This window comes from Oncorhynchus mykiss, chromosome 10 (assembly GCF_013265735.2).
Source record: "Oncorhynchus mykiss isolate Arlee chromosome 10, USDA_OmykA_1.1, whole genome shotgun sequence".
NCBI lineage: Eukaryota > Metazoa > Chordata > Actinopteri > Salmoniformes > Salmonidae > Oncorhynchus > Oncorhynchus mykiss.
The window spans coordinates 10,162,487-10,187,148 of NC_048574.1; the positions used below are offsets into that span (position 1 = coordinate 10,162,487).

General features: G+C 44.6%; 1 protein-coding gene across 1 annotated transcript in view; it reads left to right on the plus strand.

The window, feature by feature from the left end:
* The window catches only part of LOC110533325 (RING finger protein 145), a 28,734-nt gene extending 6,730 nt beyond the window's left edge, over window positions 1-22,004 (plus strand). Inside the window, exons 3-11 of the mRNA XM_036989676.1 lie at window positions 8,578-8,686; window positions 8,981-9,072; window positions 15,822-16,057; window positions 16,195-16,370; window positions 16,626-16,766; window positions 16,956-17,138; window positions 17,357-17,504; window positions 18,573-18,929; window positions 19,254-22,004. Of these exons, the coding sequence (XP_036845571.1) occupies window positions 8,578-8,686; window positions 8,981-9,072; window positions 15,822-16,057; window positions 16,195-16,370; window positions 16,626-16,766; window positions 16,956-17,138; window positions 17,357-17,504; window positions 18,573-18,929; window positions 19,254-19,796 (1,985 nt within the window). The 3' untranslated portion in view covers window positions 19,797-22,004. The remainder of the gene's footprint in view (window positions 1-8,577; window positions 8,687-8,980; window positions 9,073-15,821; window positions 16,058-16,194; window positions 16,371-16,625; window positions 16,767-16,955; window positions 17,139-17,356; window positions 17,505-18,572; window positions 18,930-19,253) is intronic.
* Window positions 22,005-24,662: the final 2,658 nt, after the last annotated feature.

Here is a 24,662-nt window from a genome sequence, read left to right on the forward strand (position 1 = left end):
TCCTTCAATTGCTCGAATAAACCTCTTATTGCTGATAAATTCATTCTGCCTGATTCCTCAAACCAGTTTTCCTCGACACTTTGAAGTAGATTACTTCAGCCATTTTGATCCCTGATTTATTCAATGATGAACTTTATTCTATTGGCCTACAGACAAGTATTTGGTTGTAATTTTATAGGCCAACCATTCTCCATGAGACTTAAATGGGCAGTGTTGTATTTTGAGACAGGCTTGAATATGCCTGAAAGCCAATAGGCAGAGGGTAGCTTGTGTTTTTTTTAAAATCTGTTCTTAATATACGATAATTAATTGAAGTGGTTCCTTGCATCATACAACCCATTTTCCAGTCACCCTTTTGGTCCATGCATGATGTTAGACTTTGTGGTTGAGACAAGTTACTTGAGCTTTCAGACAAACAAAATCAGTCATACTTGGCTGATGCTTGTGTTTCAGACCAGAACAGAAAGGCCTGAGGTCATTAAGATGATAATGAATTAAACAGTGAAATGATGCCATAATTAAAGCATGGCCTGACCTTAAACATCTGCAATTGTCTACAGCCACTTTTTTTTTGTGTGTGTGTGTGTGTGTGTACTTTGTCATCATGGTGAAACGCCTCGGTCACATGTTCCTCTCCTTCCTTCTGCCTTAGAGCCTTTTTTCCACCATCCAAGACAAGTATTTTAAAGGGACTTTCCGTGATGCTCGGAGAGAAATAAGTCAATCTGGTCACAGCACCTCTGCTATTCCAGTTGGTATATTTTTACCTTAATGTGCGAAGAGGACTTAACCAATGATACTGTTTTGTGGTTTGGCATAGTGATCTGTACTGTACAAGGCATGGAGGATCCCATTATCAGCACGTCAGGCTGCTGGGTAATTGTGTAGTAGGTGGACAGTGTGAGCTATGGGGAGAAGCTGGCAGCAGGGTTGGGTGTGTGACTGACTTGTTTAGGCAGGCTAAAGGCTGTTGACTCACTTTGCTGGCCTAGCACCATGTTCTCTGTGTGTGTGTGTGGGCCTAGCGCCATGTTCTCTGTGTGTGTGTGGGCCTAGCGCCATGTTCTCTGTGTGTGTGTGGGCCTAGTGCCATGTTCTCTGTGTGTGTGTGGGCCTAGCACCATGCAGGGAGTAGGACTGAGAAGCTGTTTTCTTCCCAGGGGAGGAGCGTGGAGGAGGTACAGGCCATGATAACCAGCTTACAGACCATTAACACCATGTACTGCAGTCACTAGATAGATACGCTAATCATCAATGAGAATGACTTTTTCCTTACCTTTGTACTTTGTAAGCACACACTTTCTATGACCTCGCCAGGGGTGTGTTTGGGGTCTTGGTGGTCTTGGCTGAAGATGGTGGATGAGACGATGAGCTTGGTATTTGCTGATGAACACACTTGGCAGCAGAGCACCAGTTGACTGAACTGAACCTCTGTGTGTGTGTGTGTGTGTGTGTGTGTGTGTGTGTTTGTCTTGGGGAGAGAGGAAGGGAGAAAATATATTCTTCTGTGTTTTTAGGTTTCACCTAATATTTTGAATCTGAGGACTTTTGGCACTGTAGCAGCCTGTCTACAACCCTTTAGCTTGTGGGCAGGGAGCGCGTATCAGGGACTGCGTATTTGTACTGCCCCCACAGATGGTTCTATCACATCGGTCAACTCTTTGTCCTGTCTGCATGACTTTGCATAGCAAATTGCTGTGGATTAACGTCTCGTTAAACGCAAGGATTTTTCTGCCATTGATATGCTTAGCGGCCCGCACAAGAATAAGTCCAAACTGTGTAAAAAAAAAACTTAAAAAAAACAAAGATAATACAAAAAATGCAATCGGGATGGAAAAACGCTTTGTGTAAACTGAAACCAGGTATAAAGTTTGCTGAGAAGATAATGGACCTAATATATTTGAACTAACAATCATCAAAATAAAAGCTGGACGGTGGGGGAATAGAACATCTCCAAACCATTAAGCAGTATAGATTGTATGTTTAAGTTTTAAAAAACACGTTAGCCAAAATATGAAATAGCTGCAGGAAATTTGCTTTAAAACCTCAACCTTTTTAAAATAGATTTTTTAAATGGATAAATGTTTTTTTATTGCAGGAAGTTGGCGTAAATGCAAAAGATTCTCTACACCGCGAAGATAAGGGACCTCTAAAAATTGTCTCTAGAACTTTGCTGCACCTACAAGCCAACCGTGCCCCCTGCCACACCCCTGGTCACGCCCACCACCTAAACCCCTTTTTGACATAGAAACGAAAACAAACTCTAGCCCGTGTTGGCTTGCCTAATGTAATGCAGACATAGGAATAGGATGTGCTCTCTAACATACATGGCTGCTCCTGACTAATGGCCGGAAGGCTTCTTCTCTGTGCACAATTCAGATACTCGAGCCCGTCCCCACCCGTCACGGGCCGAGCTACATCACGAGGACCGTTCTACTAGTTTTATATGAAATAATGTGACATATCCCCAGGCACAGGATAGGAAATTACCTTTTACAGTCAGTTTATCATTTGTCTGTGCAACTCTTATATATTTACATTTTAGCAGAAGAGGGTGTAACGTTATATTATACTGATCAAAAATATAAACGCAACGATTTCAAAGATTTTACTGAGTTACAGTTCATTAGGCCCTAATCTATGGATTTCACATGACTGGAAATGCAGATATGCATCTGTAGGTCACCGATACCTTTTAACATAAAAAGGGAGTGTGGACAAAGTCCGGCTCTGGTGTGACACTCCTTCGCATAGAGTTACTCAGGCGGTTGGATGTGGCCCGTGGAATGTTGTCCCACTCCTCTTCAGTGGCTGTGTGAAGTTGCTGGATATTGGCGGGAACTGGAACACGCTGTCGTACACGTCGATCCAGCAAAGGGTCTGAATACTTACGTACATTTTTTTTTACATTTGCAAACATGTCTAAACCTGTTGCTTTGTCAGTATTTGGTATTTATTGTGTGTAGATTAGGGGGGACAATTTTAACACATTTTAGAATAATGCTGTAACGTAACAAAATGTGGAGAAAGCCGACGGGTCTGAATGCGCTGTGTATGTGTATACATATTTTTCAATATCGCAATATTATTTTTACGCTAGTTGGCTGTACCTGCACCAACTCTCCAGTATTTTTCCTTCTGTAGCTTGTTCTCCGTCTTTAAATAGGGAGCCAATGTGTTTTAAGGACCATGACTGATCTAAACCTGTTTTCTCATGTGTCTCTCTGGTCCCTCTGCAGCAGACGTATAGTGAGCAATATGTTTGGAACATCGAAACACAATAAAATGACAGTATCAAATCACACTACATATAGAATCACACTACATATAGAATCACACTACATATAGAATCACACTACATATAGAATCACACTACATATAGAATCACACTACATATAGAATCACACTATACATATAGAATCACACTACATATAGAATCACACTACATATGGAATCACACTACATATAGAATCACACTACATATGGAATCACACTATACATATGGAATCACACTACATATGGAATCACACTACATATAGAATCACACTATACATATGGAATCACACTACATATGGAATCACACTATACATATGGAATCACACTACATATAGAATCACACTACATATAGAATCACACTACATATAGAATCACACTACATATGGAATCACACTATACATATGGAATCACACTACATATGGAATCACACTACATATGGAATCACACTATACATATGGAATCACACTACATATGGAATCACACTATACATATGGAATCACACTATACATATGGAATCACACTACATATGGAATCACACTACATATGGAATCACACTATACATATGGAATCACACTATACATATGGAATCACACTACATATGGAATCACACTACATATGGAATCACACTACATATGGAATCACACTACATATGGAATCACACTACATATGGAATCACACTACATATGGAATCACACTACATATGGAATCACACTACATATAGAATCACACTACATATAGAATCACACTACATATGGAATCACACTATACATATGGAATCACACTATACATATGGAATCACACTATACATATGGAATCACACTACATATGGAATCACACTACATATGGAATCACACTATACATATGGAATCACACTATACATATGGAATCACTATACATATGGAATCACACTACATATAGAATCACACTACATATGGAATCACACTACATATAGAATCACACTACATATGGAATCACACTACATATAGAATCACACTACATATGGAATCACACTACATATAGAATCACACTACATATGGAATCACACTACATATGGAATCACACTATACATATGGAATCACACTACATATGGAATCACACTACATATGGAATCACACTACATATGGAATCACACTACATATGGAATCACACTACATATAGAATCACACTACATATGGAATCGCACTATACATTTAGAATCACACTACATATAGAATCACACTACATATAGAATCACACTACATATGGAATCACACTACATATGGAATCACACTACATATGGAATCACACTACATATGGAATCGCACTATACATATAGAATCACACTACATATAGAATCACACTACATATAGAATCACACTACATATGGAATCACACTATACATATGGAATCACACTACATATGGAATCACACTACATATGGAATCACACTATACATATGGAATCACTATACATATGGAATCACTATACATATGGAATCGCACTATACATATGGAATCGCACTATGCATATGGAATCGCACTATGCATATGGACTCGCACTATGCATATGGACTCGCACTATGCATATGGACTCGCACTATGCATATGGACTCGCACTATGCATATGGACTCGCACTATGCATATGGACTCGCACTATGCATATGGACTCGCACTATGCATATGGAATCGCACTATGCATATGGAATCGCACTATGCATATGGAATCGCACTATGCATATGGACTCGCACTATGCATATGGACTCGCACTATGCATATGGAATCGCACTATGCATATGGAATCGCACTATGCATATGGAATCGCACTATGCATATGGAATCGCACTATGCATATGGAATCGCACTATGCATATGGAATCGCACTATGCATATGGAATCGCACTATGCATATGGAATCGCACTATGCATATGGAATCGCACTATGCATATGGAATCGCACTATGCATATGGAATCGCACTACATATGGAATCGCACTATGCATATGGAATCGCACTGCATATGGAATCGCACTATGCATATGGAATCGCACTATGCATATGGAATCACTATACATATGGAATCGCACTATGCATATGGAATCGCACTATGCATATGGAATCGCACTATGCATACGCGCACTATGCATACGGAATCGCGCACTATGCATACGGAATCGCACACTATATAAATATAGAATCACACTACATATAGAATCACACACTATACACACAGAATCACACTATACATACAGAATCACATATCGTATCGGCACCATAGTATTGTGATCATATCGTGAGGTCCCTGGCAATTCCCAGCAATTCCCAGCCCTACTACTGCAACTCTGAGTCCAGAGCAGGAGCCTCTCCAACCAAAGCCCCCACACAATGTTAAACACTGACTCATATTCAGCGCTGAAGGAAGGCACCACTAACTGAACATGGGCTCTGTAAAGCCAGAGCTTGTTCTGTTACCACATCGACTTCCAAAGAAGGTTTTATTTTGGTTATGGATTCGTTCACGGCATTACGTCAGCAGTCTCTGTTTCCTGCTCTGTGACGGTTTTGACTGAGCAGCCAGATGAGCCTATTGACAGCAGTGACTTGTCTGGTTGGGCTGGCTGGCAGAATATAGCTCTAACTTTCAGGATTATATAAGCGGGATCCGCTCACAGTCTGAGGGGGGAGAAGGGAGGGAGGGTTAAGCTGCCCCTCTCTAATCTCCCGTCCCCATCACCCTGGCTTTCACAGTGAGGCTGGCTCATTCTGACCGGGCCACTCGCACGTGCACACTAGTGGCTGGGTTCACCAACAAACATTGACTCCAGTCAGCGCCTGTGGCGATCCGAGAGAGGATCACAAACATTTTGGTTCTCATGGGAGGTAGAATCATGAACGGTGAGCTCAAAGTATTGGAACAGTGACAGCATTGTTGTTTTGTCTCTGTACTCCAGCACTTGATACAATGACTGAGGTTAAAGTGCAGACTGTCAGCTTACGTTTAAGGGTATTTTCATCCATATTGGGAAACATTTCACTTTTTGTACACAGTCTCTCCATTTTAGGGAACAAAAAATATTAGGACCAATTCACTTGTATTAATGTAGTGAAAAGTTCAGCGTTTTGTCCCGTTCATACTGGGCAGTGGTTACATCAAGCTTGTGTCTCTACAAACATGTTGGATGCAGTTTTTTTTTTCAGATTTTGTGCCCAATAACTGATTGGTAAATCATGTGTCATTTTGGAGTCACTTTTATTGTGAATAGAATGTTTCTGAACACTTCTACATTAATGTGGATGCTAACATGATTACAGATCATCCTGAATGAATAACGATCTGTGAGTTTTTAAAGCACAAATATCATAGCCCCCAAGACATGCTAACCTCTCACCATAACAATAATGGGAGGGTTGCAGTTTTTGTGGGTGGGTATGTTTGTCTTTGTCTAGTTTTTGTTTCTCCAGAATGACTCCCTCCACTGACCATTCTTCAAGCCTTGATGGCTAACTGTTTTTGTCATGCTTCCTGATCTCTAATGAAAGTTTGATCAGGTGTAGCTGCCCGTTTGACTTCCACTCACGCATGCGCACTCCCTCACAGCGGATGATACAGAGAGCTGTGGTGTGTTAGCTGTTTGCTAATAGAATCCCCGGGTGAATTGCCAGATCTATTGCTGGATCCAAGTCGGCCAGTGAGTCCCGGGTGTATTAGTGCCTGGTGATTTTTGTCTCGGACTGTTCCTGCTGCCTCCTACACCGGGCGCTCAACCAAGATGGAGGGAAGGCAGGATTATTGCTTTCACTGTCCTCACTACTACTCTGTATTACTGAGAGGATTGGAATGACAGTTGCAGGATTCTACATGTGGTGAAGGCCAGTCAGACAGTAGTGGACGCCTGTGTTAAATCTGTCCCTTATATGTTACACAGCAATTGACATGATCTTTGTGTCTATAAAAAATAAATCTGCTTTAAAAAAAAGAAAGTATTTTGCCTTTATTTAACCAGGTAGGCCAGTTGAGAACAACTTCTCATTTACAACTGTGACCTGACCAAGATAAAGCAAGCAGTTCGACTAAAACAACAGTTACACATGGGATAAACAGAGTCAATAAAACGTGTGTGTGAGGTAAAATTAACTCAATAACCGTCGGACCAAACTTTTTATGATCAAGGAAACACCATAAAGTATCAGAGGGGGGAGTTTGACCCACACTGGTCGGAACACACCAGACTGGTCACAGGGAAACTGCTGGCTGGGCTTGGTGCTCTGAAATGGGGGAAGGGACTTTATCTTCAGACATCTTCCACACCATTTACCAAACCATGATAACTCTCCTGTACTACTGTTCCACAGTACGGCTCCCCACCCAACATCAGAGCATTCAGACCGGTCTTAACCAGCTCCAGCTTCCCACCCAACATCAGAGCATTCAGACCGGTCTTAACCAGCTCCAGCTTCCCACCCAACATCAGAGCATTCAGACCGGTCTTAACCAGCTCCAGGTTCCCACCCAACATCAGAGCATTCAGACCGGTGTTAACCAGCTCCAGCTTCCCACCCAACATCAGAGCATTCAGACCAGTGTTAACCAGCTCCAGCTTCCCACCCAACATCAGAGCATTCAGACCGGTCTTAACCAGCTCCAGGTTCCCACCCAACATCAGAGCATTCAGACCGGTGTTAACCAGCTCCAGCTTCCCACCCAACATCAGAGCATTCAGACCGGTCTTAACCAGCTCCAGCTTCCCACCCAACATCAGAGCATTCAGACCGGTCTTAACCAGCTCCAGCGACTCATCAACAGGGCTGCTCCTATCAGGACCGGTCATACACGAAGGGAACACACAGACAGTTAAAACACTGGACATGATTCACTACACTACCCTGGTGACTGCTTTCAAGGCAACACAAACTGCCTACTTTATGTGTCAGACCTGGTCAACAGTTTCCACCCATCCTCTGGGGACTAGATTAGCAGCTAAACACTATGAACAATGGGATCCCCACCTATTGGCTCACCCACCCACTAAAACAGTGTAGTTTGCTGGACCACTACTGTGTGACAAGCTGGACTTACCCACAGGACAGCTAGCTAGCGTTTCTGCTTTAGTGTTACTGAGTGGGCTATCATGTCTAATTTGAAATGAATATGTATTCTACTTCATGGTACTGTACAGTCCCCTCTGTGATTCACTGTGTCTCCCTCCCTTGTGACAGGTCACATCCTCAGCCTGGTTCTCCTGACTGTCTCTGTTCTGCTGTGTGACAGGTTACATCCTCAGCCTGGTTCTCCTGACTGAATGTCTCTGTTCTGCTGTGTGACAGGTTACATCCTCAGCCTGGTGCTCCTGACTCTGCCTCGTCAACACCTGGTGAAGCTCTACCTGTACGTGCTAACTGCCCTGCTGCTCTTCGCTGGACACCAGGTGTCCAGGTGAGAGAGCGAGACGTGCATACACACAGACTTTATATTGTTAGCAAGGAGTGAAATGTGTTTGGAAGGTCATTTTAAAAAGCTATTGCGTGCTGTGATTGTTAACTATTATCATATTGCTCTATAAAACAGGTTGGTAATAGTATTGAGTGACTCAAGCTTCTACAGGCCCTGGGTGTGTGTAACTTGTTGAATTATCTGAAGGATATTTCTGTATCTAGCCAGTGAGGACAGAGGACCACAGGTGTGACTGCAGGAGGTGAACTGATCTCTTGTTTGTCTTATTGTTTTTAGGGATTATGTCCGCAGTGAGCTGGACTCTGGGTACGAGGAACCGCTCTACCTGGAGCCACTGTCCATGAACCGCTTCTCCACCGCCCTCATAGGTAACTGACTAAACACAGTCCCACCTTTCACTACCAGCCTCCTAGGTAACTAACTAAACACAGTCCCACCTTTCACCACCAGCCTCCTAGGTAACTAACTAAACACAGTCCCACCTTTCACTACCAGCCTCCTAGGTAACTAACTAAACACAGTCCCACCTTTCACTACCAGCCTCCTAGGTAACTGATTAAACACAGTCCCACCTTTCACTACCAGCCTCCTAGGTAACTAACTAAACACAGTCCCACCTTTCACTACCAGCCTCCTAGGTAACTAACTAACTAAACACAGTCCCACCTTTCACTACCAGCCTCATAGGTAACTAACTAAACACAGTCCCACCTTTCACCACCAGCCTCATAGGTAACTAACTAACTAAACACAGTCCCACCTTTCACCACCAGCCTCATAGGTAACTGATTAAACACAGTCCCACCTTTCACCACCAGCCTCCTAGGTAACTAACTAAACACAGTCCCACCTTTCACTACCAGCCTCATAGGTAACTAACTAACTAAACACAGTCCCACCTTTCACTACCAGCCTCCTAGGTAACTAACTAAACACAGTCCCACCTTTCACTACCAGCCTCATAGGTAACTAACTAACTAAACACAGTCCCACCTTTCACTACCAGCCTCATAGGTAACTAACTAACTAAACACAGTCCCACCTTTCACTACCAGCCTCCTAGGTAACTAACTAAACACAGTCCCACCTTTCACCACCAGCCTCATAGGTAACTAACTAACTAAACACAGTCCCACCTTTCACTACCAGCCTCCTAGGTAACTAACTAAACACAGTCCCACCTTTCACTACCAGCCTCATAGGTAACTAGATAACTAAACACAGTCCCACCTTTCACTACCAGCCTCCTAGGTAACTAACTAACTAAACACAGTCCCACCTTTCACTACCAGCCTCCTAGGTAACTAACTAAACACAGTCCCACCTTTCACTACCAGCCTCCTAGGTAACTGATTAAACACAGTCCCACCTTTCACCACCAGCCTCCTAGGTAACTGATTTAACACAGTCCCACCTTTCACCACCATCCTCCTAGGTAACTAACTAAACACAGTCCCACCTTTCACTACCAGCCTCCTAGGTAACTAACTAACTAAACACAGTCCCACCTTTCACCACCAGCCTCCTAGGTAACTAACTAAACACAGTCCCACCTTTCACTACCAGCCTCCTAGGTAACTAACTAAACACAGTCCCACCTTTCACTACCAGCCTCCTAGGTAACTAACTAAACACAGTCCCACCTTTCACTACCAGCCTCCTAGGTAACTAACTAACTAAACACAGTCCCACCTTTCACTACCAGCCTCATAGGTAACTAACTAACTAAACACAGCCCCACCTTTCACCACCAGCCTCATAGGTAACTAACTAAACACAGTCCCACCTTTCACTACCAGCCTCATAGGTAACTAACTAAACACAGTCCCACCTTTCACTACCAGCCTCTTAGGTAACTAACTAACTAAACACAGTCCCACCTTTCACTACCAGCCTCCTAGGTAACTAACTAACTAAACACAGTCCCACCTTTCACTACCAGCCTCCTAGGTAACTAACTAAACACAGTCCCACCTTTCACTACCAGCCTCCTAGGTAACTAACTAAACACAGTCCCACCTTTCACTACCAGCCTCCTAGGTAACTAACTAAACACAGTCCCACCTTTCACCACCAGCCTCATAGGTAACTAACTAAACACAGTCCCACCTTTCACTACCAGCCTCCTAGGTAACTAACTAAACACAGTCCCACCTTTCACTACCAGCCTCATAGGTAACTAACTAAACAGTCCCACCTTTCACTACCAGCCTCCTAGGTAACTAACTAACTAAACACAGTCCCACCTTTCACCACCAGCCTCCTAGGTAACTAACTAAACACAGTCCCACCTTTCACTACCAGCCTCCTAGGTAACTAACTAACTAAACACAGTCCCACCTTTCACTACCAGCCTCCTAGGTAACTAACTAACTAAACACAGTCCCACCTTTCACCACCAGCCTCCTAGGTAACTAACTAAACACAGTCCCACCTTTCACCACCAGCCTCCTAGGTAACTAACTAAACACAGTCCCACCTTTCACTACCAGCCTCATAGGTAACTAACTAAACACAGTCCCACCTTTCACTACCAGCCTCCTAGGTAACTAACTGACTAAACACAGTCCCACCTTTCACTACCAGCCTCCTAGGTAACTAACTAAACACAGTCCCACCTTTCACTACCAGCCTCCTAGGTAACTAACTAACTAAACACAGTCCCACCTTTCACTACCAGCCTCCTAGGTAACTAACTAACTAAACACAGTCCCACCTTTCACTACCAGCCTCATAGGTAACTAACTAACTAAACACAGTCCCACCTTTCACTACCAGCCTCCTAGGTAACTAACTAAACACAGTCCCACCTTTCACCACCAGCCTCCTAGGTAACTAACTAACTAAACACAGTCCCACCTTTCACTACCAGCCTCATAGGTAACTAACTAACTAAACACAGTCCCACCTTTCACTACCAGCCTCCTAGGTAACTAACTAAACACAGTCCCACCTTTCACTACCAGCCTCCTAGGTAACTAACTAAACACAGTCCCACCTTTCACCACCAGCCTCCTAGGTAACTAACTAACTAAACACAGTCCCACCTTTCACCACCAGCCTCCTAGGTAACTAACTAAACACAGTCCCACCTTTCACTACCAGCCTCCTAGGTAACTAACTAAACACAGTCCCACCTTTCACCACCAGCCTCCTAGGTAACTAACTAAACACAGTCCCACCTTTCACCACCAGCCTCATAGGTAACTAACTAAACACAGTCCCACCTTTCACCACCAGCCTCCTAGGTAACTAACTAACTAAACACAGTCCCACCTTTCACTACCAGCCTCCTAGGTAACTAACTAACTAAACACAGTCCCACCTTTCACTACCAGCCTCATAGGTAACTAACTAACTAAACACAGTCCCACCTTTCACTACCAGCTTCATAGGTAACTAACTAAACACAGTCCCACCTTTCACTACCAGCCTCATAGGTAACTAACTAAACACAGTCCCACCTTTCACTACCAGCCTCCTAGGTAACTAACTGACTAAACACAGTCCCACCTTTCACTACCAGCCTCCTAGGTAACTAACTAAACACAGTCCCACCTTTCACTACCAGCCTCCTAGGTAACTAACTAACTAAACACAGTCCCACCTTTCACTACCAGCCTCCTAGGTAACTAACTAACTAAACACAGTCCCACCTTTCACTACCAGCCTCCTAGGTAACTAACTAACTAAACACAGTCCCACCTTTCACTACCAGCCTCCTAGGTAACTAACTAAACACAGTCCCACCTTTCACCACCAGCCTCCTAGGTAACTAACTAACTAAACACAGTCCCACCTTTCACTACCAGCCTCATAGGTAACTAACTAACTAAACACAGTCCCACCTTTCACTACCAGCCTCCTAGGTAACTAACTAAACACAGTCCCACCTTTCACCACCAGCCTCCTAGGTAACTAACTAAACACAGTCCCACCTTTCACCACCAGCCTCATAGGTAACTAACTAAACACAGTCCCACCTTTCACCACCAGCCTCCTAGGTAACTAACTAACTAAACACAGTCCCACCTTTCACTACCAGCCTCATAGGTAACTAACTAACTAAACACAGTCCCACCTTTCACTACCAGCCTCCTAGGTAACTAACTAACTAAACACAGTCCCACCTTTCACTACCAGCTTCATAGGTAACTAACTAAACACAGTCCCACCTTTCACTACCAGCCTCATAGGTAACTAACTAACTAAACACAGTCCCACCTTTCACTACCAGCCTCCTAGGTAACTAACTAAACACAGTCCCACCTTTCACTACCAGCCTCCTAGGTAACTAACTAAACACAGCCCCACCTTTCACCACCAGCCTCATAGGTAACTAACTAACTAAACACAGTCCCACCTTTCACCACCAGCCTCATAGGTAACTAACTAACTAAACACAGTCCCACCTTTCACTACCAGCCTCATAGGTAACTAACTAAACACAGTCCCACCTTTCACTACCAGCCTCCTAGGTAACTAACTAAACACAGTCCCACCTTTCACTACCAGCCTCATAGGTAACTAACTAACTAAACACAGTCCCACCTTTCACTACCAGCTTCATAGGTAACTAACTAACTAAACACAGTCCCACCTTTCACTACCAGCCTCATAGGTAACTAACTAACTAAACACAGTCCCACCTTTCACTACCAGCCTCATAGGTAACTAACTAACTAAACACAGTCCCACCTTTCACTACCAGCCTCCTAGGTAACTAACTAACTAAACACAGTCCCACCTTTCACTACCAGCCTCCTAGGTAACTAACTAACTAAACACAGTCCCACCTTTCACTACCAGCCTCATAGGTAACTAACTAAACACAGTCCCACCTTTCACCACCAGCCTCATAGGTAACTAACTAAACACAGTCCCACCTTTCACCACCAGCCTCCTAGGTAACTAACTAACTAAACACAGTCCCACCTTTCACCACCAGCCTCCTAGGTAACTAACTAAACACAGTCCCACCTTTCACCACCAGCCTCCTAGGTAACTAACTAACTAAACACAGTCCCACCTTTCACCACCAGCCTCCTAGGTAACTAACTAAACACAGTCCCACCTTTCACCACCAGCCTCCTAGGTAACTAACTAAACACAGTCCCACCTTTCATCACCAGCCTCCTAGGTAACTAACTAACTAAACACAGTCCCACCTTTCACCACCAGCCTCCTAGGTAACTAACTAAACACAGTCCCACCTTTCACTACCAGCCTCATAGGTAACTAACTAACTAAACACAGTCCCACCTTTCACTACCAGCCTCCTAGGTAACTAACTAAACACAGTCCCACCTTTCACTACCAGCCTCATAGGTAACTAACTAAACACAGTCCCACCTTTCACCACCAGCCTCCTAGGTAACTAACTAAACCAGGTTCGCCCTACAACCTTTAGGCACATGGAAGGTGTTCCCTTGCTTCATCATTGGCAGTAGGTAGGGTGTTCAGGGGGTTGGCGGTGGGAGCGATTGAATCTGCTCTGAGCTGCCGTTTGCTGCAGAGCTCCTCAGCTCTCTAATGGGCTCGAACACAGCGAGATGGAGCTTCTGAATGCAGCCACAGCATTCCAGTAACAACGGGGACACACACAACTTTGACAGGCCTCTCAATATCTCTTGTTTAATCTCTTCCTTTTCTCCCACGCTCGCTCTCTCTTGCTAACTCATTGATGTATTTCTTTGTCGCGCTGCTTCTTTCATAAGAGGGAAGCTTGTTGTGGTTCTGCAGTATCTGCAGGCTTTTAGCTTACTGGGGTGTGGGCTCCGCCTCTTCTAAAAATACGACTGGCCATAATATTGTTGTATTCAGAGCTCAGTAAAAGGCTGAAAGCAAGCAACCAGTGTCTTATGTCTTCATGAATAGGAGGCCTGCCTGTGAAATGCCTTTATGTAATGACCTGATGATGAGCGGATTGTCCTTCTGTTTGGTAACCCACTGCTACTTTGACTTTTAACGATGGGAACCCTTTCCCTGACAAGGGGAGGGACTGATTGATTCCTTGGCTTTGAGTTTTGCGGTCTTGAATTGGGGACAGTCGTTGAACTTTGACCTTTTTAGAGTCAATCACTGAAGTACTCCCATTTCTCTAAAATACTGGTGGAATAGTTCCTTTTTGGAGAAATTGTAGGTTTCAACAATGAAAAAGCTTTGTTTAAATGAAATGATGCTTGACATTGTCACATGCACCGAATACAACAGATATAGGTAGACCTTACCGTGAAATGTTTACTTACAAGCCCTTAACCAACAATGCCATTAAGAAAAATTATAGTTTAGGAAATATTTATTTAGTAACATAATAATAATATCGAAGCTATATATACAGGGGGTTAGGGCACCGAGTCAATGTGCGGAGGTACAGGTTAGTCGAGGTCATTTGTACATGTAGGTAGGGGTGAATTGATCATAAACAGTGAGTAGCAGCAGCAAAAAATAACTAGGGTGGGGGGGGGGGGGGTCAATGCAAATAATCCGGGTGGCCATTTGATTAACTGTTCAGCAGTCTAATGACTTTGGGGTAGAAGCTGTTAAGTCTTCTGGACCTAGACTTGGCGCTCCGGTACCGCTTACCGTGAGGTAGCAGAGAGAACAGTCTATGAGCGCAGCTGTAGGCAGGGACCTCTTGGCCCAGTCACTAGTGTGTTGTAGAACATGCCGTCACCGTGCTGTCGTCACCAGCCTTGGTGAAGTCACATCAGCTCCTAGAGAGCGAGAGAGACTGGATCTGACACGGTCTTCACTGTGTCTCAATCCATCTCTCTAGTCTCCTGTGATGAGCAGATTCTGTTCTTTCTAGTGCAGTAGCATGTTAGCACTGTCATCCCAGTCAACTTGGGGCACATAGCAGTAAAGATGCCAGTCCTGCCTGCCTCGGTGTACTCTCTTTCAGGTGCATTTTGCCCTCGAGGGCATTGTAAATATGACTTGCAAAATCATCAATGCTTTAATTGTTTTCTCAGATCTTTACTTTCTCTAAAATATTCAGCTGTTCTGTGTCCCTACACCGCGGCTGCCCCTACAGAGTGAATGGTGGACGTTCACCTATACACCCTGTGTGTATTAACCCCGTCCCTCCTGTGTCCCTGCCTCTCTCTCTCTCCAGCTCAGCTGGTGGTGTGCACCCTGTGCTCCTGCGTCATGCAGACCAAGAGGATCTGGCTGTTCTCTGCTCACCTGCTCCCCCTGGTGGCCCGTCTCTGTCTGGTCCCCCTGGAGACCATCGTGTTCATCAACCGCTTCGTCATGATCTTCACGGGCCTCGAGGTCATCTACTTCCTGGCCTCCAACCTGCTGGTGCCCTACAACCTGGCCAAGACTGCCTACAGGGAGCTGGTGCAGGTAAAACTGGAGGAGATTGTCAGTCCATCCTTACCTGATCCTCAGTGGTTTTTCTCCTCTCAGGAGACTGTAAATCTACCAGCCGTCTGGATGTGTTTTTTTTATTTCTAGTAGCTAACCATCCTCTTTGTGCCCAGGTGGTGGAGGTGTACGGGCTGCTGGCTCTGGGGATGTCCCTGTGGAACCAGCTGGTTCTGCCCGTCCTCTTCATGTGCTTCTGGTTGGTTCTGTTCGCCCTGCAGATCTACAGCTACTTCAGTAGCCGGGACCAGCCCACCTCCAGGGAGAGGCTGCTCTTCCTGTTCCTCACCAGGTAGGACCAGCACTACTAACACTTTCGTGTTATTGCAGTTTCGGTCATGGAAGGCTTTATCCTGTGTGGTATGCGAGAGGTTTGAAACCCAAGTCGTCCTGTTACGCTGGAACTTTTTCCTCCAACGTTATTGAGTCTCAAGTTCTACAGTTTCACTCACGTGTCTTGTTTTAAATCCTAGAAAATGGGATGTGGTCCATCTATTACAAATACATGTATGACCTTTGAGTTATTCATTCTCCTTGTCCCCCCCAGTATTGCAGAGTGCTGCAGCACCCCCTACTCCCTGCTGGGCCTGGTCTTCACTGTTTCCTTCGTGGCGTTGGGCGTCCTCACCCTCTGCAAGTTCTACCTGCAGGGTTACCGAGCCTTCATGAATGACAACACCATGCACCGGTCAGTCCGCTACCCGCCCAACTGCCTTCTCATTCAGCCCATGTGATGCTGTGTGTTCATGTCTGTTAAGTGTGTTCTGTGGACCACAGGTTTGAACACTGGGGGAACCTTTTTCCTTTCTGACATCATTTTAAAAAGACAGAATATTTATGAATCTCTCTTCCCCTACTTCCCTACCTCCTATCTCAGGGGGATGACAGAGGGCATCACGTTACTGATCCTGGCTGTCCAGACAGGTCTGATCGAACTGCAGGTCATCCACCGAGCCTTCCTCCTGAGTATCATCCTCTTCATCGTGGTGGCCTCCATCCTACAGTCCATGCTGGAGATAGCTGACCCCATTGTACTGGCTCTAGGGGCCTCCCGGGACAAGTAAGATGTTCAAGGCTGATTTTGAAATGTGACTTTATTTTTGCTCTGCTTTTGACTAGGGCCCATAGGGTCATCCACACACAGAGAGAGATGTATTTAACCTTTATACAGAGTCACTTAAAATGTAAACCCAACTATATGATTGAATTCGACAACTTTATCGACCCCCTCCGAGGCGGTTCCCTACTAATAGGTGTGTTGGTGGTTGCTCTGTTCAGGAGCCTGTGGAAGCACTTCCGGGCCGTGAGTCTCTGCTTGTTCCTGCTGATCTTCCCAGCCTATATGGCCTACATGATCTGCCAGTTCTTCCTCATGGACTTCTGGCTTCTCATCATCATCTCCTCTAGCATCCTCACCTCACTGCAGGTACACACACACACACACACCAAGCTCTGTTGCTGTGGAGAGAGAGACACGCATGGTGACAGGACGGGCGTGGTAAGGACCATTAAGCTGTAAGCTCCCCCATGCTATTCCCTGGCCACCTGTAAGTGTACGTTACATCTGAAGTACGGAAAACCCTGCGCGCTCCGAGAGGTGGAGTCAACACGTGATTGGCCCTTTGATGTTTTGGATCTCCCTGAAATAAGAGCCATAGAAAGGTCCGTAAAGGATGGCATACCTTCTTCAAGTCTGTATCCAAAATGATTACTTCAGTAGCAGAGATCCCACTCTGGGAATGTTATGTCCATGTAGAGAATGTTTTCAAACCAATATGAACTAAACCAAAAAGGGTACTTGGAGAATAAAATAAATATTTTAATCTAAACATGTTTCAGGTGACACCAAGACTGGCTTTGATGCATCTACACACTAATGGTTGTAATGTCTTAATGTTATCTGGATGCCTGGGTATAATATCTCTTCATGAGAGGGCCATGAACATTACCTAGTCATGTCTTATTCTTTTAGAAAGCTCCGAAACAGATTGATGGACGGTCTGATCAGGGGATTCGTGTTACGGCTGGACCCCTGAGCCTCCAATGGCTGTGGATATTTCATCTGATGCCCCAGAGGCCTCGTTCGAGGCCAACTGGATTGAAGCAAGGGGTCTGTCAGACGGAACTATCGCAATGCGATTTGGCCTAACAGAAGTTGATTTAAGCGAATGACTTTGATAAGCCAATTTAAATGATAAGTGAAGTCCCCTGGGGGGTCTTAATGTTTATGGATAGGCCTGGGTAAGACCAAGATGTCACAGCTTTCTCAACTTCAATTACTTATTTCTCTATCATTATTCTGGATGCAGAAGGTATGTCAAACATCCTTCCCCCCAAATGACCTTTCTATGGATTTCAGATCCAAAACATCATTGTCTTTTTTTTTTTAGAACATTCTGGTACGTTGACCTGAAGTGTTCTTTAACAGAACGGAGTAGATCTTACTGATTTAGTTTGTATATGACCTGTGATCCTAACCCTCCCTGTCCCCTAGGTGCTGGGTACCCTGCTCATCTACATCTTGTTCATGGTGGAGGAGGTACGTAAGGAGCCCGTACAGAACATGGACGACGTCATCTACTACGTGAACGGAACCTACCGGCTGCTGGAGTTCCTGGTGGCGCTCGTGGTGGTGGCCTACGGCGTGTCAGAGACTGTGTTCGGGGAGTGGACAGTGATGGGCTCCACCATCATCTTCATTCACTCCTACTACAACGTCTGGCTGCGCGCCCAGCTGGGCTGGCAGAGCTTCCTGCTGCGCAGAGAAGCCGTCAACAAGATCAAGAGCCTTCCCACCGCCTCTGACCTGCAGCTGAAGAAGTACAACGACATCTGTGCCATCTGCTATCAGGTGTGTGTGTGTGTGTGTGTGGAAGAAGTGTGCATGCTTGAAGAGAAAAGTGAGTGTTTGAGACCAATGTTATTGGTCTGATAAGTGTTTTAAAAGCCTTCTGATTTGAAGAGGACGACAATACAGCTAGAGGGGATATGAAGTAGGTTCTGCCTCAACATAAAATAAATATATATTATACTATTCATAGAAGGAAAGTTTTTAGTTTGAATAAGGATATGTAACTGATACTTCAACTCATCAGAAAAGGGTCCATGTTGAATCTGGCATTGTAGTAGGCTTTTCCAGTTCAGTAGATAACCAGTGTCTTGTCCCTTCCTGTAGGACATGAAGTCTGCTGTCATCACCCCTTGCAGCCACTTCTTCCACGCTGGCTGTCTCAAGAAGTGGCTTTATGTACAGGAGACCTGCCCCCTCTGTCACAAACAGCTGAAGAGCCAATCACAGCCTGCCAGTGCCACCGCAGCACCCGCCCAGGACATTCTACCAGCCAATCCCAACCCAGCAGAGGCTGGGCAAGGAGAGCCAGTGGCTGTTGCGGCTGAGGGGGACAAAACCGTTACTCAGAACGATGTTCCTGTTGAAGGGAGCCAAGCCAGCCCCTCTACCACCTCTGCTAACCCTAACCTAGAGCTTGAGGGCAAGGCAGAGGAGAATGCCCTGGGCCCCCAGCAGGCTGACACAGTGGACAGTGTGTATTTGGAGGGCCAGGTGGCTGGTCTGTCACAGGGCTCGGGGGAGTCATGTCTCCGGCATCGCCAGCCCCAGCAGTCTGCCTCTTCACCTGCAGCAGCAACATCCACAGCATGTGGAGCTGAACCTCACTCCTGCATACTACCACCTCACACACAGCTAAAGACTAAGTAACCAAGATGGAGGTTGCTGGTTAACTGTTGGACTGACTTCCTATTGTCACTATCCAACACCTCCCCATTAATGAACTCATCTATTTGTTTGCTTGTTTCTTAGATTTTGATTTTAAACTCATTAACATTTCATGGTTATTAATCCTATAGGATTGTATGAAATATGATGCAGACTTTAGTAATGTTTGATTCTGAGATGCCATGCTGAACATCATTACATTTCACTGTTGAGAAATATGCATCGACTTCTCCCACTTGATGACAAAATATGTAAGTAGCCTTGTGTGAGCCAGAACCACCACAGACCATATCACCTCCACTCATGGCAGCAGATCTCTGTCTCTGTAGCATGAGGCAGGTTGATGTACGCGTGCACGCCCTGGACGGGACTTTAGTCCAGGGGTCGGCAACCCTGGCCCTGGACGGGACTAGTCCAGGGGTCGGCAACCCTGGCCCTGGACGGGACTCTAGTCCAGGGGTCGGCAACCCTGGCCCTGGACGGGACTCTAGTCCTGGGGTCGGCAACCCTGGACGGGACTCTAGTCCTGGGGTCGGCAACCCTGGACGGGACTCTAGTCCTGGGGTCGGCAACCCTGGACGGGACTCTAGTCCTGGGGTCGGCAACCCTGGACGGGACTCTAGTCCTGGGGTCGGCAACCCTGGACGGGACTCTAGTCCTGGGGTCGGCAACCCTGGACGGGACTCTAGTCCTGGGGTCGGCAACCCTGGACGGGACTCTAGTCCTGGGGTCGGCAACCCTGGACGGGACTCTAGTCCTGGGGTCGGCAACCCTGGACGGGACTCTAGTCCAGGGGTCGGCAACCCTGGTCCTGGAGGGCCGCAGGCACGTCATGTTGTTGGTTTAACCGACCTGGAAGACCAGGTGTGTTAAATTTAGTCAATTACTGAAGTGATCCGTTAGCTCAGTTGGTCAGGTGTGGTGCCTAGTTGGAACAACACACTACGGTACATGCACATTTCAGAAACAGGGTTGCCTCCCCCCTCCACTAGTCTATCTGGGGGCCTTACCTCCAATCTCTCTCTTTAACACGGAGTCCCAAGTAGATGCAAATTGAGTCCCATTTCTTCAGTCTCTGGTAGGACTGGGCCGGGATTGAACTCACAACCTAACGATTTCGGGGTGGAAACTCTATAAACACAAGGCCACTGAGTTTAACAACAAAATGCAGCTTTGAAGTTGAGTTGCATTCTACTGTACATCCATTAAACAGCAGACAACTCAGCCACAGCATTTTGTAGTTTCATTAACGCTCATTCAATATCCAATATTTTCCAATTGAGCTGTATTTCACTGGTCTTGAATCAAGTGTTAATTATATCAAGGAATATGATCCTCTGTAGGTTACTAACGTTAGCACCCCCCCCCCCTGGCCTGCCCTGGTTGGGCCTGACAATCTGTTACACAACCTGAATGTTACCAGGGACAGGGCAGGCTGGTGTGTAGGTGGAAGACACCAATGCTCCCTGTGTGTGTGTGTGTGTTTCGATTAAATGAATTCATACTGAAGAAAACAGACCCATATGGCGCTTTATGCACACTTAGGCTTGAACGCAGTCACCGTCCGACAGCCGTGGGAACTTTATTTACATGATATGTAATGGAGCCATCTGCACTGTCATTTATAGCGACGCTCCAAAGTTGTCTTTGTCAGGTACCAAATAGTTTTGGTATGTATGAGAAAAAGCCCTATATAAATGTGTGTGTGTGTATAAACATTTATATTGTATCCATTCAGTGTTAAAGCTGCCCCCCCCCCCCCCCCCCCCCCCAGTATGACGTGATCAGAGGCTTGTGTGAACACTTTAGTAACCCTCTCAGTTGAGGTGTGAAGAGAGCTGATCACCGATTGAGGGAGTTACCAGCGCTGAATTCACCTAAAACAGTATTATTTGTCACAATTTTGAGAATGAATACATAGTATTATGTATGATCAAACTTGTCAAATGTTCCATCAATTAATTGGTGGCTTTTGGACATTTTGTTGAATCTATATTGGGAGAAGTGGCTAAGAGTGTACAGTATTTTACTTACATCATGACATGGACATTTTGAAGAGGACTTTCCTATTTGGAATGTAATGTTTATTTTGAGAAGCCCTACAAATTCATATTTTTTATTTTATTTTTTGAATACAAAGAATGACATGCTCTATGAATGCTGATTACCAGTCAGTGTTTTGCTAAGAAATTTGCCTGGTGTTGCCTTTTTTTATTTTACAAAACTGCTGAATGTCAAGTTCTACAATCTAATTTGAACCTGCATTTCTGCAGTGTTTTTGTGTTAGTGATTTGAATGTTATAGATGGTGATGGATCGGCCACAACTTCCAACATCACCATACAAGCTCTATCCTGGAACCCACAGGTCTTCATTGTGAATAAGAATTTGCTCTTAATTGACTTGCCTCTGTAAATATAAATAAAACCCACAAGGGCTCCTGAGTGGAGCAGTGGTCTAAGGCACTGCAGCTCAGTGCCTGAGGCGTCACTACAGACACTCTGGTTTGATCCTGGGCTGCGTCACAACCGGCCGTGATTGGGAGTCCCATAGGGAGTTGGCGCACAATTGGTCCAGGTTTGGCCGGTGTAGGTCGTCATTGTAAGTAAGAACTTGTTCTTAACTGACTTGCCTAGTTAAAGGTTACATAAAATGAATGAAAAGGCCACAGGGGTGGAAGGTGGAGGCAAATGTCAAGAGAACTGGCATGGGGTGGAATTAGCTGGAGAAGACGACCCAGATCAGTGTGATCTGGGTAGGAGGTGAGGTAAGATTTGAGTGAGGGGAGGATCTTCTCTGACCACCTTCAATGGGTTATGAGAAGGAGGTGAGGAGAGATTTGAGTGAGGGGAGGATCTTCTCTGACCACCTCCAATGGGTTTTGAGAATGAGGTGAGGAGAGATTTGAGTGAGGGGAGGATCTTCTCTGACCACCTTCAATGGGTTATGAGAAGGAGGTGAGGAGAGATTTGAGTGAGGGGAGGATCTTCTCTGACCACCTCCAATGGGTTTTGAGAAGGAGGTGAGGAGAGAGGATGCAAGGAGTATGCAATTGAGGTTCTTCCCTAGTCTTGAGTTTAGCACAGACAAACACCCAGGTCTTTGGAGCCTGTTCTGGCACTGTATTAAAGTTTGTCAAGTCTGTGTCAGTCCCACTTTACAATACACAGACTTTATACCATATGTGTCAGTCCCACTTTACAATACACAGACATTATACCATATGTGTCAGTCCCACTTTACAATACACAGACATTATACCATATGTGTCAGTCCCACTTTACAATACACAGACTATACCATATGTGTCAGTCCCACTTTACAATACACAGACCTTATACCATATGTGTCAGTCCCACTTTACAATACACAGACCTTATATGTGTCAGTCCCACTTTACAATACACAGACATTATACCATGTGTCAGTCCCACTTTACAATACACAGACATTATACCATATGTGTCAGTCCCACTTTACAATACACAGACTATACCATATGTGTCAGTCCCACTTTACAATACACAGACATTATACCATATGTGTCAGTCCCACTTCACAATACACAGACATTATACCATATGTGTCAGTCCCACTTTACAATACACAGACATTATACCATATGTGTCAGTCCCACTTTACAATACACAGACCTTATACCATATGTGTCAGTCCCACTTTACAATACACAGACCTTATACCATATAAACTGGATGGTTTGAGCCCTGAATTCTGATTGGCTGAAAGCCATGGTAAATCAGACCTTATACAATAGGTATGACATACATTCATTTAACTGCTCTAATTACATTGGTAACCAGTTTATAATAGCCATAAGGCTCCTTAGGGGTTTGTTATAAATGGCCACTATACCGCAGTTAAGATCTGAGTCCAGGTACTACCCTTACCTGTGGTATATTGGCCGTATACCACACCCCCTAGAGTTTTGTGTAAATAACTGGTAATACACATGTTATTACATTGAGTGTGTATTTTCTAAAACGTCTTGGTTGGCGAACAACCATTGAGTTGTACGTACAATACTATAGCCACAAGGACTTCACTGTAACGTGTCTTTTCATAATTGCCATGAACCACTTTGGAAAAACCTGGTCACAATGATTCTGTCACAAACTGAAATTAGGGGGAACTGTTTGAATTTTAGCAACCAGGAAATGGCGGTGCGATTTCTGCATAGTGCATCTTTAAGTTTAGCAAATGTATTTAGTTTGATGTCATTACTGTTTATAAATGTTCCAATAAAAACATGTGGTCAGTTTTTATAAAATCTTTGTCACTCAAATAAATGAGCATTGTTCAAACACATGGTATAAACGTCAAGGTTTTCATGGACAAATCTAACCTAACAATCTAACCTAACAATTTTTAACCTAACAATCTATCCTAACAATTTAACCTAACAATCTAACCTAACAATTTAACCTAACAATGTAACCTAACAATTTCACAACAACTACCTTATACACACGTGTAAAGGGATGAAGAATATGTATATAAAAAATATATGAATGGGTGATGGTACAGAACGGCATAGGCAAGATGCAGTAGATGGTATAGAGTACAGTATATACATATGAGATGAGTAATGTAGGGTATGTAAACATTATATTAAGTGGAATTGTTTAAAGTGGCTAGTGATGCATTTTTCCATCAATTTTTCCATTATTAAAGTGGCTGGAGTTGAGTCGGTATGTTGGCAGCAGCCACTCAATGCTAGTGGTGGCTGTTTAACAGTGATGGCCTTGAGATAGAAGCTGTTTTTCAGTCTCGGTCCCTGCAATGATGCACCTGTACCGACCTCGCCTTCTGGATGATAGCGGGGTGAACA